This window comes from Carcharhinus amblyrhynchos, unplaced genomic scaffold, assembly GCF_965287045.1.
Source record: "Carcharhinus amblyrhynchos unplaced genomic scaffold, sCarAmb.v2.hapA chromosome_579, whole genome shotgun sequence".
In the NCBI taxonomy this organism is placed as follows: Eukaryota; Metazoa; Chordata; class Chondrichthyes; order Carcharhiniformes; family Carcharhinidae; genus Carcharhinus; species Carcharhinus amblyrhynchos.
In genome coordinates this window covers 16,150-36,684 of record NW_027650319.1, presented here as the reverse complement: position 1 = coordinate 36,684, position 20,535 = coordinate 16,150, and the positions used below count along the sequence as shown (strand labels likewise).

The 20,535-nt window shown below is 54.6% G+C and overlaps 1 protein-coding gene across 1 annotated transcript in view; it reads left to right on the top strand.

The window, feature by feature from the left end:
• Positions 1-20,535, top strand: part of LOC145339640 (cell adhesion molecule 2-like) — a 62,076-nt gene that overhangs the window by 32,145 nt on the left and 9,396 nt on the right. The window contains exon 4 of the mRNA XM_080184150.1: positions 13,139-13,317. Within this exon, the coding sequence (XP_080040276.1) occupies positions 13,139-13,317 (179 nt within the window). The remainder of the gene's footprint in view (positions 1-13,138; positions 13,318-20,535) is intronic.

Below are 20,535 nucleotides of genomic sequence, written 5' to 3'. Positions count from 1 at the left end.
GTGTCAGTGCCGATCTGTCAGTGTCAGTGTCGATCTGTCAGTGTCAGTGCCGATCCGTCAGTGCCGATCTGTCAGTGTCAGTGCCGATCTGTCAGTGTCAGTGCCGATCTGTCAGTGTCAGTGCCGATCTGTCAGTGTCAGTGCCGATCCGTCAGTGTCAGTGCCGATCTGTCAGTGTCAGCGCCGATCCGTCAGTGTCAGTGCCGATCTGTCAGTGCCGATCTGTCAGTGTCAGTGCCGATCTGTCAGTGTCAGTGCCGATCTGTCAGTGTCAGTGCCGATCTGTCAGTGTCAGTGCCGATCTGTCAGTGTCAGTGCCGATCTGTCAGTGTCAGTGCCGATCTGTCAGTGTCAGTGCCGATCTGTCAGTGTCAGTGCCGATCTGTCAGTGTCAGTGCCGATCTGTCAGTGTCAGCGCCGATCTGTCAGTGTCAGTGCCGATCCGTCAGTGTCAGCGTCGATCTGTCAGTGTCAGTGCCGATCCGTCAGTGTCAGTGCCGATCTGTCAGTGTCAGCGCCGATCCGTCAGTGTCAGCGCCGATCTGTCAGTGTCAGTGCCGATCCGTCAGTGTCAGTGCCGATCTGTCAGTGTCAGTGCCGATTTGTCAGTGTCAGCGCCGATCCGTCAGTGTCAGCGCCGATCCGTCAGTGTCAGTGCCGATCTGTCAGTGTCAGCGCCGATCTGTCAGTGTCAGCGCCGATCCGTCAGTGTCAGCGCCGATCCGTCAGTGTCAGTGCCGATCTGTCAGTGTCAGTGCCGATTTGTCAGTGTCAGTGCCGATCTGTCAGTGCCGATCTGTCAGTGTCAGCGCCGATCTGTCAGTGTCAGTGCCGATCCGTCAGTGTCAGTGCCGATCTGTCAGTGCCGATCTGTCAGTGTCAGCGCCGATCTGTCAGTGTCAGCGCCGATCTGTCAGTGTCAGTGCCGATCTGTCAGTGTCAGTGCCGATCTGTCAGTGTCAGTGCCGATCTGTCAGTGTCAGTGCCGATCTGTCAGTGTCAGCGCCGATCTGTCAGTGTCAGCGCCGATCCGTCAGTGTCAGTGCCGATCTGTCAGTGTCAGCGCCGATCCGTCAGTGTCAGTGCCGATCCGTCAGTGTCAGTGCCGATCCGTCAGTGTCAGCGCCGATCCGTCAGTGTCAGTGCCGATCTGTCAGTGTCAGCGCCGATCTGTCAGTGTCAGCGCCGATCCGTCAGTGTCAGCGCCGATCCGTCAGTGTCAGCGCCGATCCGTCAGTGTCAGCGCCGATCCGTCAGTGTCAGTGCCGATCCGTCAGTGTCAGTGCCGATCTGTCAGTGTCAGCGCCGATCCGTCAGTGTCAGTGCCGATCTGTCAGTGTCAGTGCCGATCCGTCAGTGTCAGTGCCGATCTGTCAGTGTCAGCGCCGATCTGTCAGTGTCAGCGCCGATCTGTCAGTGTCAGTGCCGATCTGTCAGTGTCAGTGCCGATCTGTCAGTGTCAGCGCCGATCTGTCAGTGTCAGCGCCGATCCGTCAGTGTCAGTGCCGATCTGTCAGTGTCAGTGCCGATCTGTCAGTGTCAGTGCCGATCCGTCAGTGTCAGTGCCGATCCGTCAGTGTCAGTGCCGATCCGTCAGTGTCAGTGCCGATCCGTCAGTGTCAGTGCCGATCCGTCAGTGTCAGTGCCGATCCGTCAGTGTCAGTGCCGATCTGTCAGTGTCAGTGCCGATCCGTCAGTGTCAGCGCCGATCCGTCAGTGTCAGCGCCGATCCGTCAGTGTCAGTGCCGATCCGTCAGTGTCAGCGCCGATCCGTCAGTGTCAGTGCCGATCCGTCAGTGTCAGTGCCGATCCGTCAGTGTCAGTGCCGATCCGTCAGTGTCAGCGCCGATCTGTCAGTGTCAGCGCCGATCTGTCAGTGTCAGCGCCGATCTGTCAGTGTCAGTGCCGATCCGTCAGTGTCAGTGCCGATCCGTCAGTGTCAGTGCCGATCTGTCAGTGTCAGCGCCGATCTGTCAGTGTCAGCGCCGATCTGTCAGTGTCAGCGCCGATCTGTCAGTGTCAGTGCCGATCCGTCAGTGTCAGTGCCGATCCGTCAGTGTCAGTGCCGATCCGTCAGTGTCAGTGCCGATCTGTCAGTGTCAGCGCCGATCCGTCAGTGTCAGCGCCGATCCGTCAGTGTCAGCGCCGATCTGTCAGTGTCAGTGCCGATCTGTCAGTGTCAGCGCCGATCCGTCAGTGTCAGTGCCGATCTGTCAGTGTCAGTGCCGATCTGTCAGTGTCAGTGCCGATCTGTCAGTGCCGATCTGTCAGTGTCAGCGCCGATCCGTCAGTGTCAGTGCCGATCTGTCAGTGTCAGCGCCGATCTGTCAGTGTCAGTGCCGATCCGTCAGTGTCAGTGCCGATCCGTCAGTGTCAGTGCCGATCCGTCAGTGTCAGTGCCGATCCGTCAGTGTCAGCGCCGATCCGTCAGTGTCAGCGCCGATCTGTCAGTGTCAGTGCCGATCCGTCAGTGTCAGTGCCGATCCGTCAGTGTCAGCGCCGATCCGTCAGTGTCAGCGCCGATCCGTCAGTGTCAGCGCCGATCCGTCAGTGTCAGCGCCGATCCGTCAGTGTCAGCGCCGATCTGTCAGTGTCAGCGCCGATCCGTCAGTGTCAGCGCCGATCCGTCAGTGTCAGCGCCGATCCGTCAGTGTCAGCGCCGATCCGTCAGTGTCAGCGCCGATCCGTCAGTGTCAGTGCCGATCCGTCAGTGTCAGCGCCGATCCGTCAGTGTCAGCGCCGATCCGTCAGTGTCAGCGCCGATCCGTCAGTGTCAGCGCCGATCCGTCAGTGTCAGTGCCGATCCGTCAGTGTCAGTGCCGATCCGTCAGTGTCAGTGCCGATCCGTCAGTGTCAATGCCGATCTGTCAGTGTCAGCGCCGATCCGTCAGTGTCAGCGCCGATCCGTCAGTGTCAGTGCCGATCCGTCAGTGTCAGCGCCGATCCGTCAGTGTCAATGCCGATCTGTCAGTGTCAGCGCCGATCCGTCAGTGTCAGCGCCGATCCGTCAGTGTCAGTGCCGATCTGTCAGTGTCAGTGCCGATCCTTCAGTGTCAGTGCCGATCTGTCAGTGTCAGCGCCGATCCGTCAGTGTCAGTGCCGATCTGTCAGTGTCAGCGCCGATCCGTCAGTGTCAATGCCGATCTGTCAGTGTCAGCGCCGATCCGTCAGTGTCAGCGCCGATCCGTCAGTGTCAGTGCCGATCTGTCAGTGTCAGTGCCGATCCGTCAGTGTCAGTGCCGATCTGTCAGTGTCAGTGCCGATCCGTCAGTGTCAGTGCCGATCTGTCAGTGTCAGCGCCGATCCGTCAGTGTCAGTGCCGATCCGTCAGCACCGATCCGTCAGTGTCAGTGCCGATCTGTCAGTGTCAGTGCCGATCCGTCAGTGTCAGCGCCGATCCGTCAGCACCGATCTGTCAGTGTCAGTGCCGATCCGTCAGTGTCAGTGCCGATCCGTCAGTGTCAGCGCCGATCTGTCAGTGTCAGCGCCGATCTGTCAGTGTCAGCGCCGATCCGTCAGTGTCAGCGCCGATCTGTCAGTGTCAGCGCCGATCTGTCAGTGTCAGTGCCGATCTGTCAGTGTCAGTGCCGATCCGTCAGTGTCAGTGCCGATCCGTCAGTGTCAGCGCCGATCTGTCAGTGTCAGTGCCGATCCGTCAGTGTCAGCGCCGATCTGTCAGTGTCAGTGCCGATCTGTCAGTGTCAGCACCGATCCGTCAGTGTCAGTGCCGATCTGTCAGTGTCAGTGCCGATCCGTCAGTGTCAGTGTCGATCTGTCAGTGTCAGCGCCGATCTGTCAGTGTCAGTGCCGATCCGTCAGTGTCAGCGCCGATCCGTCAGTGTCAGTGCCGATCCGTCAGTGTCAGTGCCGATCCGTCAGTGTCAGTGCCGATCTGTCAGTGTCAGTGCCGATCTGTCAGTGTCAGTGCCGATCTGTCAGTGTCAGTGCCGATCTGTCAGTGCCGATCTGTCAGTGTCAGTGCCGATCTGTCAGTGCCGATCCGTCAGTGTCAGTGCCGATCCGTCAGTGTCAGTGCCGATCTGTCAGTGTCAGTGCCGATCTGTCAGTGCCGATCTGTCAGTGTCAGTGCCGATCTGTCAGTGCCGATCCGTCAGTGTCAGTGCCGATCCGTCAGTGTCAGTGCCGATCTGTCAGTGCCGATCTGTCAGTGTCAGTGCCGATCTGTCAGTGCCGATCCGTCAGTGTCAGTGCCGATCCGTCAGTGTCAGTGCCGATCCGTCAGTGTCAGTGCCGATCTGTCAGTGTCAGTGCCGATCTGTCAGTGCCGATCTGTCAGTGTCAGTGCCGATCTGTCAGTGCCGATCCGTCAGTGTCAGTGCCGATCCGTCAGTGTCAGCGCCGATCCGTCAGTGTCAGCGCCGATCCGTCAGTGTCAGTGCCGATCCGTCAGTGTCAGTGCCGATCCGTCAGTGTCAGCGCCGATCCGTCAGTGTCAGCGCCGATCTGTCAGTGTCAGTGCCGATCTGTCAGTGTCAGTGCCGATCCGTCAGTGTCAGTGCCGATCCGTCAGTGTCAGTGCCGATCCGTCAGTGTCAGCGCCGATCCGTCAGTGTCAGCGCCGATCCGTCAGTGTCAGCGCCGATCCGTCAGTGTCAGTGCCGATCCGTCAGTGTCAGCGCCGATCCGTCAGTGTCAGCGCCGATCTGTCAGTGTCAGTGCCGATCCGTCAGTGTCAGCGCCGATCTGTCAGTGTCAGTGCCGATCTGTCAGTGTCAGCGCCGATCCGTCAGTGTCAGTGCCGATCTGTCAGTGTCAGTGCCGATCCGTCAGTGTCAGTGCCGATCTGTCAGTGTCAGTGCCGATCTGTCAGTGTCAGCGCCGATCCGTCAGTGTCAGTGCCGATCTGTCAGTGTCAGTGCCGATCTGTCAGTGTCAGTGCCGATCTGTCAGTGTCAGTGCCGATCTGTCAGTGTCAGTGCCGATCTGTCAGTGTCAGTGCCGATCTGTCAGTGTCAGTGCCGATCTGTCAGTGTCAGTGCCGATCCGTCAGCGCCGATCCGTCAGCGCCGATGCGTCAGTGCCGAGATCGGTGTATGAGCAGTAGCCCCACATTGCCAGTCTCCTGATCACGAGCCAGCCCCACCACCACCACAATGCTCTCCCTCCCACCACCCACCCCCGATCGCTGGCCTCCCAGACGTCTCCGGGCCGGGCCCGACTCAGTGTCAGTGCCGATCCGTCAGTGTCAGTGCCGATCTGTCAGTGTCAGTGCCGATCCGTCAGTGTCAGCGCCGATCCGTCAGTGTCAGCGCCGATCCGTCAGTGTCAGTGCCGATCCGTCAGTGTCAGTGCCGATCTGTCAGTGTCAGCGCCGATCCGTCAGTGTCAGTGCCGATCTGTCAGTGTCAGTGCCGATCCGTCAGTGTCAGTGCCGATCTGTCAGTGTCAGCGCCGATCTCTCAGTGTCAGCGCCGATCCGTCAGTGTCAGTGCCGATCTGTCAGTGTCAGTGCCGATCTGTCAGTGCCGATCTCTCAGTGTCAGCGCCGATCTGTCAGTGTCAGTGCCGATCTGTCAGTGTCAGTGCCGATCTGTCAGTGTCAGCGCCGATCTGTCAGTGTCAGCGCCGATCCGTCAGTGTCAGTGCCGATCTGTCAGTGTCAGTGCCGATCTGTCAGTGTCAGTGCCGATCTGTCAGTGTCAGCGCCGATCTGTCAGTGTCAGTGCCGATCCGTCAGTGTCAGTGCCGATCTGTCAGTGTCAGCGCCGATCCGTCAGTGTCAGCGCCGATCCGTCAGTGTCAGTGCCGATCCGTCAGTGTCAGCGCCGATCCGTCAGTGTCAGCGCCGATCCGTCAGTGTCAGCGCCGATCCGTCAGTGTCAGCGCCGATCCGTCAGTGTCAGCGCCGATCCGTCAGTGTCAGCGCCGATCTGTCAGTGTCAGCGCCGATCCGTCAGTGTCAGCGCCGATCCGTCAGTGTCAGTGCCGATCCGTCAGTGTCAGTGCCGATCCGTCAGTGTCAGTGCCGATCCGTCAGTGTCAGTGCCGATCCGTCAGTGTCAGTGCCGATCCGTCAGTGTCAGTGCCGATCTGTCAGTGTCAGTGCCGATCCGTCAGTGTCAGTGCCGATCTGTCAGTGTCAGTGCCGATCCGTCAGTGTCAGCGCCGATCCGTCAGTGTCAGCGCCGATCCGTCAGTGTCAGTGCCGATCTGTCAGTGTCAGCGCCGATCCGTCAGTGTCAGTGCCGATCCGTCAGTGTCAGTGCCGATCTGTCAGTGTCAGTGCCGATCTGTCAGTGTCAGTGCCGATCTGTCAGTGTCAGCGCCGATCTGTCAGTGTCAGCGCCGATCTGTCAGTGTCAGTGCCGATCCGTCAGTGTCAGTGCCGATCCGTCAGTGTCAGTGCCGATCTGTCAGTGTCAGCGCCGATCTGTCAGTGTCAGCGCCGATCTGTCAGTGTCAGCGCCGATCTGTCAGTGTCAGTGCCGATCCGTCAGTGTCAGTGCCGATCCGTCAGTGTCAGTGCCGATCCGTCAGTGTCAGTGCCGATCTGTCAGTGTCAGCGCCGATCTGTCAGTGTCAGTGCCGATCTGTCAGTGTCAGCGCCGATCCGTCAGTGTCAGTGCCGATCTGTCAGTGTCAGTGCCGATCTGTCAGTGTCAGTGCCGATCTGTCAGTGCCGATCTGTCAGTGTCAGCGCCGATCCGTCAGTGTCAGCGCCGATCCGTCAGTGTCAGCGCCGATCTGTCAGTGTCAGTGCCGATCCGTCAGTGTCAGTGCCGATCCGTCAGTGTCAGTGCCGATCCGTCAGTGTCAGTGCCGATCCGTCAGTGTCAGCGCCGATCCGTCAGTGTCAGCGCCGATCTGTCAGTGTCAGTGCCGATCCGTCAGTGTCAGCGCCGATCCGTCAGTGTCAGCGCCGATCCGTCAGTGTCAGTGCCGATCCGTCAGTGTCAGCGCCGATCCGTCAGTGTCAGCGCCGATCCGTCAGTGTCAGCGCCGATCCGTCAGTGTCAGCGCCGATCCGTCAGTGTCAGCGCCGATCCGTCAGTGTCAGCGCCGATCCGTCAGTGTCAGTGCCGATCTGTCAGTGTCAGCGCCGATCCGTCAGTGTCAGCGCCGATCCGTCAGTGTCAGTGCCGATCCGTCAGTGTCAGTGCCGATCCGTCAGTGTCAATGCCGATCTGTCAGTGTCAGCGCCGATCCGTCAGTGTCAGCGCCGATCCGTCAGTGTCAGCGCCGATCCGTCAGCACCGATCCGTCAGTGTCAGTGCCGATCTGTCAGTGTCAGTGCCGATCCGTCAGTGTCAGCGCCGATCCGTCAGCACCGATCCGTCAGTGTCAGTGCCGATCTGTCAGTGTCAGTGCCGATCCGTCAGTGTCAGTGCCGATCCGTCAGTGTCAGTGCCGATCCGTCAGTGTCAGCGCCGATCTGTCAGTGTCAGCGCCGATCTGTCAGTGTCAGTGCCGATCTGTCAGTGTCAGTGCCGATCCGTCAGTGTCAGCGCCGATCTGTCAGTGTCAGCGCCGATCTGTCAGTGTCAGTGCCGATCTGTCAGTGTCAGTGCCGATCCGTCAGTGTCAGTGCCGATCCGTCAGTGTCAGCGCCGATCTGTCAGTGTCAGTGCCGATCTGTCAGTGTCAGTGCCGATCCGTCAGTGTCAGCGCCGATCTGTCAGTGTCAGCGCCGATCTGTCAGTGTCAGCGCCGATCCGTCAGTGTCAGCGCCGATCTGTCAGTGTCAGTGCCGATCTGTCAGTGTCAGCACCGATCCGTCAGTGTCAGTGCCGATCTGTCAGTGTCAGTGCCGATCCGTCAGTGTCAGTGTCGATCTGTCAGTGTCAGCGCCGATCTGTCAGTGTCAGTGCCGATCCGTCAGTGTCAGCGCCGATCTGTCAGTGTCAGTGCCGATCCGTCAGTGTCAGTGCCGATCCGTCAGTGTCAGTGCCGATCTGTCAGTGTCAGTGCCGATCTGTCAGTGTCAGTGCCGATCTGTCAGTGTCAGTGCCGATCTGTCAGTGCCGATCTGTCAGTGTCAGTGCCGATCTGTCAGTGCCGATCCGTCAGTGTCAGTGCCGATCCGTCAGTGTCAGTGCCGATCTGTCAGTGTCAGTGCCGATCTGTCAGTGCCGATCTGTCAGTGTCAGTGCCGATCTGTCAGTGCCGATCCGTCAGTGTCAGTGCCGATCCGTCAGTGTCAGTGCCGATCTGTCAGTGCCGATCTGTCAGTGTCAGTGCCGATCTGTCAGTGCCGATCCGTCAGTGTCAGTGCCGATCCGTCAGTGTCAGTGCCGATCCGTCAGTGTCAGTGCCGATCTGTCAGTGTCAGTGCCGATCTGTCAGTGCCGATCTGTCAGTGTCAGTGCCGATCTGTCAGTGCCGATCCGTCAGTGTCAGTGCCGATCCGTCAGTGTCAGCGCCGATCCGTCAGTGTCAGCGCCGATCCGTCAGTGTCAGTGCCGATCCGTCAGTGTCAGTGCCGATCCGTCAGTGTCAGCGCCGATCCGTCAGTGTCAGCGCCGATCTGTCAGTGTCAGTGCCGATCCGTCAGTGTCAGTGCCGATCCGTCAGTGTCAGTGCCGATCTGTCAGTGTCAGCGCCGATCCGTCAGTGTCAGCGCCGATCCGTCAGTGTCAGCGCCGATCCGTCAGTGTCAGTGCCGATCCGTCAGTGTCAGCGCCGATCCGTCAGTGTCAGCGCCGATCTGTCAGTGTCAGTGCCGATCCGTCAGTGTCAGCGCCGATCTGTCAGTGTCAGTGCCGATCTGTCAGTGTCAGCGCCGATCCGTCAGTGTCAGTGCCGATCTGTCAGTGTCAGTGCCGATCCGTCAGTGTCAGTGCCGATCTGTCAGTGTCAGTGCCGATCTGTCAGTGTCAGCGCCGATCCGTCAGTGTCAGTGCCGATCTGTCAGTGTCAGTGCCGATCTGTCAGTGTCAGTGCCGATCTGTCAGTGTCAGTGCCGATCTGTCAGTGTCAGTGCCGATCTGTCAGTGTCAGTGCCGATCCGTCAGCGCCGATCCGTCAGCGCCGATGCGTCAGTGCCGAGATCGGTGTATGAGCAGTAGCCCCACATTGCCAGTCTCCTGATCACGAGCCAGCCCCACCACCACCACAATGCTCTCCCTCCCACCACCCACCCCCGATCGCTGGCCTCCCAGACGTCTCCGGGCCGGGCCCGACTCCCTCCACCCCCCTGCCCCCCCTCACCCAGTCCACCTCAATCTCTCCCCCCCTCACCCCCTGTGATCCAAATCTCCCGATTCCTCCGGATCAGCAGCTCAGATGCCATCTCCCCCCAGAGCCCCACCTCCATGGCATTGTCCAATGCCCAGTGAGTAGTGCCAAGGTGCCCCCGGGCATTGCCACTTTGCCCCTTGGGCAGTGTCGGGGCACCACCCCCATACCCCTGAGCTCCACGTCACTACAACAGGACCAGCCTGCCACTGTGGAGCTGTGGTAAAGCCGGGCACACTAATAAGATGATAATTTGATTTTAAATATTGAAAGCAGCTCCAAGCTGCTGGAGTGTCTCTGCGAGCTGGCAGAATCACCCCCTCTGTGTCAGAGAGGAGATTTAGCTGGCGCTTGGTTTTGTAAATAGTTCAATGTTTTTGAACAGAAGACCCTCACTCCCAGCACCATTTATTTCAAAGTAAGTGGCCAATGAATCCTGAGGTACAGCCACAATAACAGAGTTCCCATTCTGCCTTTAGTATCACACATACTCACACTCAAACACACACTCACTCACACACTCGCACTCGCACACTCAGTCACACACTCTCTCACTCATTCACACTCATACACTCACACTCACTCACAGACACACTCTCACTGACACGCATTCACATGCACACAGACACATGCACATACATATACTCATACACACAGATGCACACAGACACACACAGACACGCACACTCACACACACTCTCACACACACAGACACACACACACACACACACACACACACACACACACACACAGCTCTGACAAATGGTCATCCAGACTTGGAAACGTTGGCCTCACTCACCTGACAAAGGGGCAAACCCCGAAAGCTAGTGGCTTTTGCTACCAAATAAACCTGTTGGACTTTAACCTGGTGGTGTGAGACTTCTTACTGTGTTTACCCCAGTCCAACACCAGCATCTCCACATCATGGCACTGATTCTCTCTCCACAGACACAGTCAGAGCTGCTGAGAATCTCCAGCATTTCCTGCTGTTTCCTGTTCCAGCACTGGCAGTATTTCCCTTTACTATCGGCTGTGTGATTTGTGCTGGGGTGTGACTGAGTGTCAGAGTGGGTCACTGTTCCCCAGTGCTGCTTCACACTGCATTGGAGAGAGTGCAGAGCTCATTCACCAGAGTGGATGCGCAGCCTGTGTTGTATGGACAGGCTGGAGAATCATAGAATTCTTCAATCCCTTCAGTGCAGAAGAGGCCATTCGGCCCATCGAGTCTACACTGACCACAATCCCACCCAGGCCCTTTCCACCTAGCCCCCATTTATTTACCCCACTAATGCCCTGACACTAAGGGGCAGTTTTAGTATGGCCAATCCACCTAACCTGTACATGTTATAAGGCCAAGGATGTGCAGGTTAGGTTGATTGAAGATGCTAAAAATTGCCCCTTAGAGTCTTAATATGCGTAGAGATTAGCGGAAATTATGTGGGAATATGGGAGTAAGATCTGGGTCAGATTGTGGTCAATGCAGACTCGATGGGCCAAATGGCCTCTTTATGTACTGTAGGGTTTCTATGATGTGTGGACTGTGGGAGGAAACTGGAGCACCCAGAGGAAACCCACGCAGATACAGGGAGAATGTGCAGACTCCACACAGACAGTGACCCAAGCTGGGAATTGAACCCAGATCCCTGGCGCTGTGAGGCAGCAGTGCTAACCACTGTGCCACCGTGCTGGGACTATTCTCCTTGGGGGAGAGATCATTGAGTGTTGATGGAGGTATTCAAAATCAGGAGGGATTTGGACCAAATAGATCAGGAAAAATTGTTCCCATTTGTGGAAGGATTGAGAATCAGTGGGCATGGGGTTCAGGTGATTGGTGAAAAGTGATGGCAACACCAGGACAGAGTGCCGAGGGGACAGAAATGTCTCCCTGAGGGAGGGTCTGTCAGAGGGTCAGTGCTGAGGGAGTGCCGCACTTGAGTGCCCCAGGGGTCGGTGCTGGGCCCTCAGCTATTTACCATTTATATAGATGATCTGGAGGAGGGAACCGAGTGTATGGTGTCGAAATTTGCTGATGACACCAAAATTGGTGGAACGGCAAATTGTGCGGAGGGTGTGGAGAGTCTGCAGAAGGATCTAGATAGGCTGGGCGAATGGGCCAGGAAATGGCAAATGGAATTTAATGTTGGCAAGTGTGAGGTGGTCCACTTTGGTAGGAATAATGGTAGGAAGGATTATTACTTACGTGGTGAAAAACTGCAGCAGGCGACGGTGCAGAGGGACCTCGGGGTCCTTGTGCATGAGTCGCAAAAACCCAGCTTGCAGGTGCAGCAGGTGGTCAGGAAGGCGAATGGGATGCTGGCCTTCATAGCGAGGGGGATTGAATATAAAAGTAGGGAGGTCTTGCTGCAGCTGTATAGGGCATTGGTGAGGCCGCAGCTGGAGTACTGTGTGCAGTTTTGGGCGCCGCACCTGCGCAAGGATATTTTGGCCTTGAAGGGAGTGCAGAGGAGGTTTATAAGAACATAAGAACATAAGAAATAGGAGCAGGAGTAGGCCATCTAGCCCTTCGAGCCTGCCCCGCCATTCAATAAGATCATGGCTGATCTGTTGTGGCTCAGTTCCACTTTCCCGCCCTCTCCCCATAACCCTTAATCCCCTCTCTTATCAAGAACCCATCAACCCACTTCTTAAAAATATTTAGCGAGGCAGCCTCCACCACTTCAACGGGCAGAGAATTCCAGAGATTCACCACCCTTTGAGTGAAGAAGTTCCTCCTCAACTCCGTTCGAAACCGCCTCCCCTTTATCTTGAGGCTGTGCCCCCTAGTCCTACTGTCTTTTTTGAGCGGGAAGAGTCTCTCCACCTCTATCCTATCCATCCCATTCATCATCTTATACGTCTCAATGAGATCTCCCCTCATTCTTCTAAACTCTAACGAGTACAAGCCTAGTTTATTCAGCCTCTCCTCATAGCTCAACCCCCTCAACTCCGGTATCAGCCTAGTAAACCTCCTCTGCACTCCTCTGCACTTACTAGGCTGATGCCGGAGTTGAGGGGGTTGAGCTATGAGGAGAGGCTGAATAAACTGGGCTTGTACTCGTTAGAGTTTAGAAGAATGAGGGGAGATCTCATTGAGACGTATAAGATGATGAATGGGATGGATAGGATAGAGGTGGAGAGACTCTTCCCACTCAGAAAGGACAGGAGGACTAGGGGGCACAGCCTCAAGATAAAGGGGGGGCGGTTTCGAACGGAGTTGAGGAGGAACTTCTTCACTCAAAGGGTGGTGAATCTCTGGAATTCTCTGCCCGTTGAAGTGGTGGAGGCTGCCTCGCTAAATATTTTTAAGAAGCGGGTTGATGGGTTTTTGATAAGAGAGGGGATTAAGGGTTATGGGGAGAGGGCGGGAATGCGGAACTGAGACACGACAGATCAGCCATGATCTTGTTGAATGGTGGGGCAGGCTCGAAGGGCTAGATGGCCTACTCCTGCTCCTATTTCTTATGTTCTTATGTCAGTGCTGAGGGAGTGCCGCACTGTCAGAGGGTCAGTGCTGAGGGAGCGCTGCACTGTCAGAGGGTCAGTGCTGCGGGAGTGCCACACTGTCGGAGGGTCAGTGCTGAGGGAGCGCTGCACTGTCAGAGGGTCAGTGCTGCGGGAGTGCCACACTGTCGGAGGGTCAGTGCTGAGGGAGTGCCGCACTGTCGGAGGGTCAGTGCTGAGGGAGTGCCGCACTGTCAGAGGGTCAGTGCTGAGGGAGCGCCGCACTGTCGGAGGGTCAGTGCTGAGGGAGTGCCGCACTGTCAGAGGGTCAGTGCTGAGGGAGTGCCGCACTGTCAGAGGGTCAGTGCTGAGGGAGTGCCGCACTGTCGGAGGGTCAGTGCTGAGGGAGTGCCGCACTGTCAGAGGGTCAGTGCTGAGGGAGTGTGTATAGATCCTGTGTATGGATTGTTTGTTGATTGGGATGGGTTTTGTTTCATTCCAGACCTGAGGCAGTCAAGTGGAAGAAGGATGGTGCCGAGTTGCCGGACCCGGACAGGATGGTGGTGGAGGGAAATGTCCTCATCATCAGTGCCCTGAATAAAACGGACAATGGAACGTATTACTGTGAGGCAACAAACACCATGGGCCACAACAGTGCTGAGTACATCCTCTTTGTATATGGTGAGTCACCATAACCCTTCAAGCAGCACTTCTATTCCAGGTATCCATTGGACAGTATCAGAGTGTACTCTCTCATTCTGTGTATTCACTCTGATTTGCTTTTACACTATTAGATTCGATTTAGAGTTATACAGGTTTACAGCATGGAAACAGGCCCTTCAGCCCAACTTGTTCATGCCACCCAGTTTTTACTATTAAGCTAATCCCAATTGCCCGCATTTGGCCCATATCCCTCTATACACATTGTACCCATGGAACTATCTAAATGCTTTTTAAAAAACAAAATTGTGCCCGCCTCTACTACTGCCTCAGGCAGCTTGTTCCAGTCACCACTCTGTGTGAAAAAATTGCCCCTCTGGACACATTTGTATCTCTCCCCTCTCACCTTAAACCTACGCCCTCTAGTTTTAGACTCCCCTACCTTTGGGAAAAGATATTGACTATCTAGCTGATCTGTGCCCCTCATTATTTTATAGACCTCTATAAGATCACCCCTCAACCTCCTACGCTCCAGAGAAAAATGACCCAGTCTATCCAACCTCTCCTCATAACTCAATCCATCAAGTCCCGGTAGCATCCTAGTAAATCTTTTCTGCACTCTTTCTAGTTTAATAATATCCTTTCTATAATAGGGTGACCAGAACTGTACACAGTATTCCAAGTGTGGCCTTACCAATGTCTTGTACAACTTCAACAAGACATCCCGACTCCTGTATTCAATGTTCTGATCGATGAAACCAAGCATGCTGAATGCCTTCTTCACCACTCTGTCCACCTGTGACTCCACTTTCAAGGAGCTATGAACCTGTACCCCTAGATCTCTTTGTTCTGTAACTCTCCCCAGTGCCCTACCATTAACTGAGTAAGTCCTGCCCTGGTTCAATCGACCAACATGCATCACCTCACATTTGTCTAAATTAAACTCCATCTGCCATTCGTCAGCTCACTGGCCCAATTGATCAAGATCCCATTGCAATTGGAAATAACTTTCCTCACTGTTCACTATGCCACCAATCTTGGTGTCATCTGCAAACTTACTAACCATGCCCCCTATATTCTCATCCAAATCATTAATATAAATGACAAATAACAGTGGGCCCAGCACCGATCCCTGAGGCACACCGCTGGTCACAGGCCTCCACTCCCCCCCCCCCAGCCCCACTCCCCCCCCCACCACCAGCCCCACTCCCCCCCCAGCCCCACCCCCCCCCCCCCAGCCCCACTCCCCCCCCCACCAGCCCCTCTCCCCCCCCAGCCCCTCTCCCCCCCCCAGCCCCTCTCCCCCCCCCAGCCCCTCTCCCCCCCCAGCCCCTCTCCCCCCCCCAGCCCCTCTCCCCCCCCCAGCCCCTCTCCCCCCCCCAGCCCCTCTCCCCCCCCCAGCCCCTCTCCCCCCCAGCCCCTCTCCCCCCCCCAGCCCCTCTCCCCCCCCAAGCCCCTCTCCCCCCCCAAGCCCCTCTGCCCCCCCAGCCCCACTCCCCCCCAGCCCCACTCCCCTAGCCCCAGTCTGTGTGGCACCGTCCCCAGGGTTGTGTCTCTGCTGCTTTCCCACGATCCTGTTTCCAGTGGCTGTCTGTGTGAGCTGTGTTTATTGTGCCGGGGGTGTGGGGAGAGCAGCCTCTCTGAGTCTGCAGCATCGCTGTCTCCACTCCTCGCTCCTCATTCCCCTACAATTTCAATACCTTTTCCCTTGATGATGCCCCTAGTTTTATTTTTTAATGTACATATTAAAATGTGTTAGCTTTGCCTCAGTGTGAGTGTGATTACCCTGTTAGTAATCACCACAGATCCTGGTCGGGAAGCTCAGTAGAATTCAATGAATTGCCACTCCAGTCTCTGTCTGACTCTCACGGTGATTCCCATTCTGCTGCGACTGCTGAGTAACTGGAATAAATGGCACTGAATGAGGAGAGAGCATCACACAGCAATTCACTCATGTTACCTATCAACATTGTACACTATCAGCAAGATCAGCTCTCCTGTCTCTCTCCCTCTCTCCCCATTGCTAATCAGAATCCATTTAGGCTGCAGATTAACCCATCATCACCACTGCTTTCCACTGTCACATTGTCACTCACACACACTCTGACACAGCGCTCCCTTCCTGAATGGTTCACTCAGACCCATCCTCCCAGTTTCATTGACAGATAATTAATCCAATCACACACAGTGCGAAGCCACTTCTTTCCTTCCAGCCTGCTCACAGAATGAACAAGGCAGGTTATTTTAATATGACCATTTCAACAGTTCGAATTAGGAGTGAGTTGTACAGGCCTGTTCTTGCTGTGCTCCCAGAGACATTGCTGTCCAGAGCTGGACAGTGGGACAGACACAAAACAACACCCATTCCAGACTGATCATTAATACTCACCAGGCTCTTTCTTCAGCCTCTAAACATTTGTCACAGACAAGTACAGGAACTGGGGTTCCCCCTTCAACCCTCGGACCAACTCACTCCCAATGCCCGCCTGACCCTCACTGACCAGCTCACTCCCAATGCCTGCCTGACCCTCACTGACCAGCTCACTCCCAATGCCTGCCTGACCCTCACTCCCAATGCCCGCCTGACCCTCACTCCCAATGCCTGCCTGACCCTCACTGACCAGCTCACTCCCAATGCCCAGTTGAGTCGTGGCAGGGGTCACTAACTCACTCACTCTTACTCAGTACCTGTTTCTCCACTGGGGGAGAGGTCATGGTGATGGAAAATCCAAGAACAGGGCCATCTCCTCTCCTGAGCCCTGGGTACTGTGGCCAATCACAATCTCCCGACTGCCCCCCGGATGAGAGGCAATCTGAGTGTGGGCACAGCTCAGCACCTTAGAGAGGCCATTGAGAGCTTGGAAGCAATATAGAGCAGATTCACAGGAGGGGAGCAGGAACGATAGACGTCAGTTATGTGGAGAGACCCTGTCTGTGTACATCCACCCTGTCTTGTACATCCCACCTGTGAATATCCAGTCTGTCTATGTATATCTATCCTCTCTTTGTATATCCACCCTGTGTATATCCACCCTGTGTATATCCACCCTGTCTGTATATATCCATCCTGTCTTGTATATCCATCCTGTGTATATCCACCCTGTCTATGTACATCTATCCTGCCTGTGTATATCCACCCTGTTGTTAAGACCCATTTGGTTTATTAATATCCTTTAAGGAAGGAAATCTGCCACCCCTTACCTGGTCTACCACTATAATGTATATCTCTTAATGAATATCTCTAATGTGTTCCAATTAAAACCAAAATCCAATAAACAAAACCCTTTAGACAGATTTATCACTGCCCAGGCTAAAGCTCACATGATACTGGAATCCTGTTCCATGGGTTGAATGCTGATTTCAAATGATCTTGAAACCTCAGAGCAGCTTGTCATCATCAGCTCCCCAAAGCACAGATTCTTCACTGCAGAGTGGCAGCAAGCCTTTCTTTCAGCAAACTCTCAAAGCAAAACAGAAAGAGAGAGACTTTCAGCTCTGCTTCCAATACTGCCTCCAAAACCAAACTAAAAACAACCCCTGTCATCTGACCAGCCAACAGCACATTTTCTCCTTCCACCAATGACATCACCTAAGTCTATGAGCTGCAGAGATCATGATTAAAAAAACCTTTCTTAAAGGCACACTAATGTCACAGCAATAACACCTCCACAGCTAGCAGCCGGCTTCCTGGCATGGATAGATTGCATCCACTCGCCCCTCTCCCCCTGACTGGTGAGAATCACATGGGCCCCCACACACTGACTCACTGGGGTACGGGTCCCGCACACACTGACCCTCACTGGGGTACGGGTCTCACACACACTGACTCTCACTGGGGTACGGGTCCCACACACACTGACTCTCACTGGGGTACGGGTCCCCCACACACTGACTCTTACTGGGGTACGGCTCCCACACACACACTGACTCTCACTGGGGTACGGGTCCCACACACACACTGACTCTCACTGGGGTACGGGTCCCACACACACACTGACTCTCACTGGGGTACGGCTCCCCCACACACACACTGACTCTCACTGGGGTACGGGTCCCGCACACACTGACCCTCACTGGGGTACAGCTCCCACACACACTGACTCTCACTGGGGTACGGGTCCCACACACACTGACTCTCACTGGGGTACGGGTCCCACACACACTGACTCTCACTGGGGTACGGGTCCCACACACGCTGACTCTCACTGGGGTACGGGTCCCACACACACTGACTCTCACTGGGGTACGGTTCCCACACACACACTGACTCTCACTGGGGTACAGGTCCCACACACACTGACTCTCACTGGGGTACGGGTCCCACACACACTGACTCTCACTGGGGTACGGGTCCCACACACACTGACTCTCACTGGGGTACGGGTCCCACACACACTGACTCTCACTGGGGTACGGGTCCCACACACACACTGACTCTCACTGGGGTACAGGTCCCACACACACTGACTCTCACTGGGGTACGGGTCCCCCCCATACACTGCCTCCTGTTGGTGGGGTGGGGTAAATGTCATGAGGGTTGTGAATGGGGCTTCCAGCTGTGGGTTATATTTGATGCAGTGATTGTGAATGTGCCCAAGCGGGTTCGGGCTGGGAGAATCGCGATGGCATTAGCACTTGGCACAAAACCCATTCTTACACCAACACCAGACTCTCCAGAAGACCGGGATTAGTGATTGGAGCGAGTCGGCTGGGAGAATCCCGCCCCGGCTCACTCAGAGTCTGGAAAACACTTGCTGCAATGCTGAAATCTGCTGCTATTTCTCAGAGGTTTGTGATTTTTACTTGAGTGAAAGGCTGACAGCTGATTCGATCGCAGGCTGATCACACCGTTCAGTGTGATTAGAGCAAGGGAAGGAAGTTATTAATTAATCTGAGACTTTGTACTGTCACAGGAAATGGTTTTGAGTGACTTTCCCTGGCTGGAGCTGCTGGGGGTGAGCTGTTTGTGTGAGCCAGAAGACTCTGCAGCCGCTAATTCCTCCCACCGCCATCATTTACATGCAGCAATTCCACTCACTTCAACAAGATTATTCCACAAATGCTCTTTAACTCCGTGCCCCAACACACGGCGATTGCCCCTGGATGCAAATGTTCTGATCATTAACGGCACATGGTAATGAGACTAACCAAATTAGCCCAGGATAATGATTCTGACCTTTGCAAAAACATATTCCTTCCGTCAGTAAACATCATAAATAATATTACACTGACTCCGTCTCTCCCAGAGCCAAATCCCACAGCTTCTACATTACAGAACTTTCAAAACTGCCTCACAGCAAAAGCCCCAAACACAGCAGCACAGAGTGTGAAAACTAACCACTGGAACCCCAGTGAGAGTCAGTGTGTGTGGGACCCGTACCCCAGTGAGAGTCAGTGTGTGTGGGACCCGTACCCCAGTGAGAGTCAGTGTGTGTGTGGGAGCCGTACCCCAGTGAGAGTCAGTGTGTGTGTGGGACCCGTACCCCAGTGAGAGTCAGTGTGTGTGGGACCCGTACCCCAGTGAGAGTCAGTGTGTGTGGAACCCGTACCCCAGTGAGAGTCAGTGTGTGTGGAACCCGTACCCCAGTGAGAGTCAGTGTGTGTGGGAGCCGTACCCCAGTGAGAGTCAGTGTGTGTGGGAGCCATACCTCAGTGAGAGTCAGTGTGTGTGGGACCCGTACCCCAGTGAGAGTCAGTGTGTGTGGGACCCGTACCCCAGTGAGAGTCAGTGTGTGTGGGACCCGTACCCCAGTGAGAGTCAGTGTGTGTGGGACCCGTACCCCAGTGAGAGTCAGTGTGTGTGGGACCCGTACCCCAGTGAGAGTCAGTGTGTGTGGGACCCGTACCCCAGTGAGAGTCAGTGTGTGTGTGGGACCCGTACCCCAGTGAGAGTCAGTGTGTGTGGGACCCGTACCCCAGTGAGAGTCAGTGTGTGTGGGACCTGCTTTCTTGCTGTGTCAACCTCTTGTGGGTTGGTTGCCATTTACCTCCAGCCCTCCTTTGTGTCTGCCAGCTACAAAGCCTCTGAGCTTCATTCCTGTTGGCTCTGCTCCCCAGTTCAAAGGTCACTGTGGACCAGTATTGCTTGTGTCAGTGTCTCTGATCACAAACCCCAAGGGATATTGTGATTTCAGACTGGACACCAACAATATTTTCTATTTTTGTCTAAATGTTAGGAGAGGATGCTATGTTCCAGAAGTAATTTCACTTACAAATTCGAGAACTTTTATCAAAACAAGCTTTATTCTGAACAGAGTTGAAATATAACTCAAACAAAATGACAGAGTTTAACTCTGAAGGGTTTAACAATCTTTCAACAGGAAAAGAAACAACTCTAATTTCTAGCTGATCACTATTTCTGTTTCAAATAAGCAATGTTCTTCCTATGGACTTAAAACACACTTTAAATATGATTAGCTAACCCAGGCGTACTTGCTATAAATAAGTGTAGAAAGTTTTGGAGCTGCCAGGGGGATTTTGTAAAGAGAGAGAGCAGATTTCTGTCTTTAGTCAGCCCCAGCTAGCACTGCGCTCTGATCTGAAACCACAATAGCACCAACATTTGCGACAGACCCAGCTTCTCCCATTTCTTTCATTAAGAAAAGCACCAGCTGTCATTCCTTTGATTAAAAAAAACAGGGGAAATCTCCATTTATAGACAAGAACGCATTGCTGTCTCCTAAGTAAACACTACATGGCTGCAATAAGTAATTATCCTGCTCTCCCAGCATCTGAGCTGTATTTCTTTCAGACACACCGACTTCCTATTTAAAAAAACACTGAATCTTAAAGCAATCCCCATTAAAAAGATAAGTGTGATTATAAAAATAAACATAATCTGCAGGCGGTTGATGTTTCAGTTGGGGAGCAGTTCAGGAACAGTGACCACAATTCAGTAAGCTTTAAGGTACTGATGGATAAAGATAAGTGTAGTTCTCAAGTGAAGGTGTTAAATTGGGGCAAGATTAATTACAACAATATTAGGCAGGAACTGAAGAATGTAGATTGGGGGCAGATGTTTGAGGGCAAATCAACATCTGGCCTGTGGGAGGCTTTCAAGTTAAGTTGAAGGGATTCAGGATCGGCACACTCCTGTAAGGATGAAGGATAAGTATGGCAAGTTTTGAGAACCTTGGATAATGAGAGATATTGTGAGCCTAGTCAAAGAGAAAAAGGAAGCATTTGTCAAAGCCAAGAGGCTGGGAACACACGAAGCACATGTGGAATACAAGGGAAATA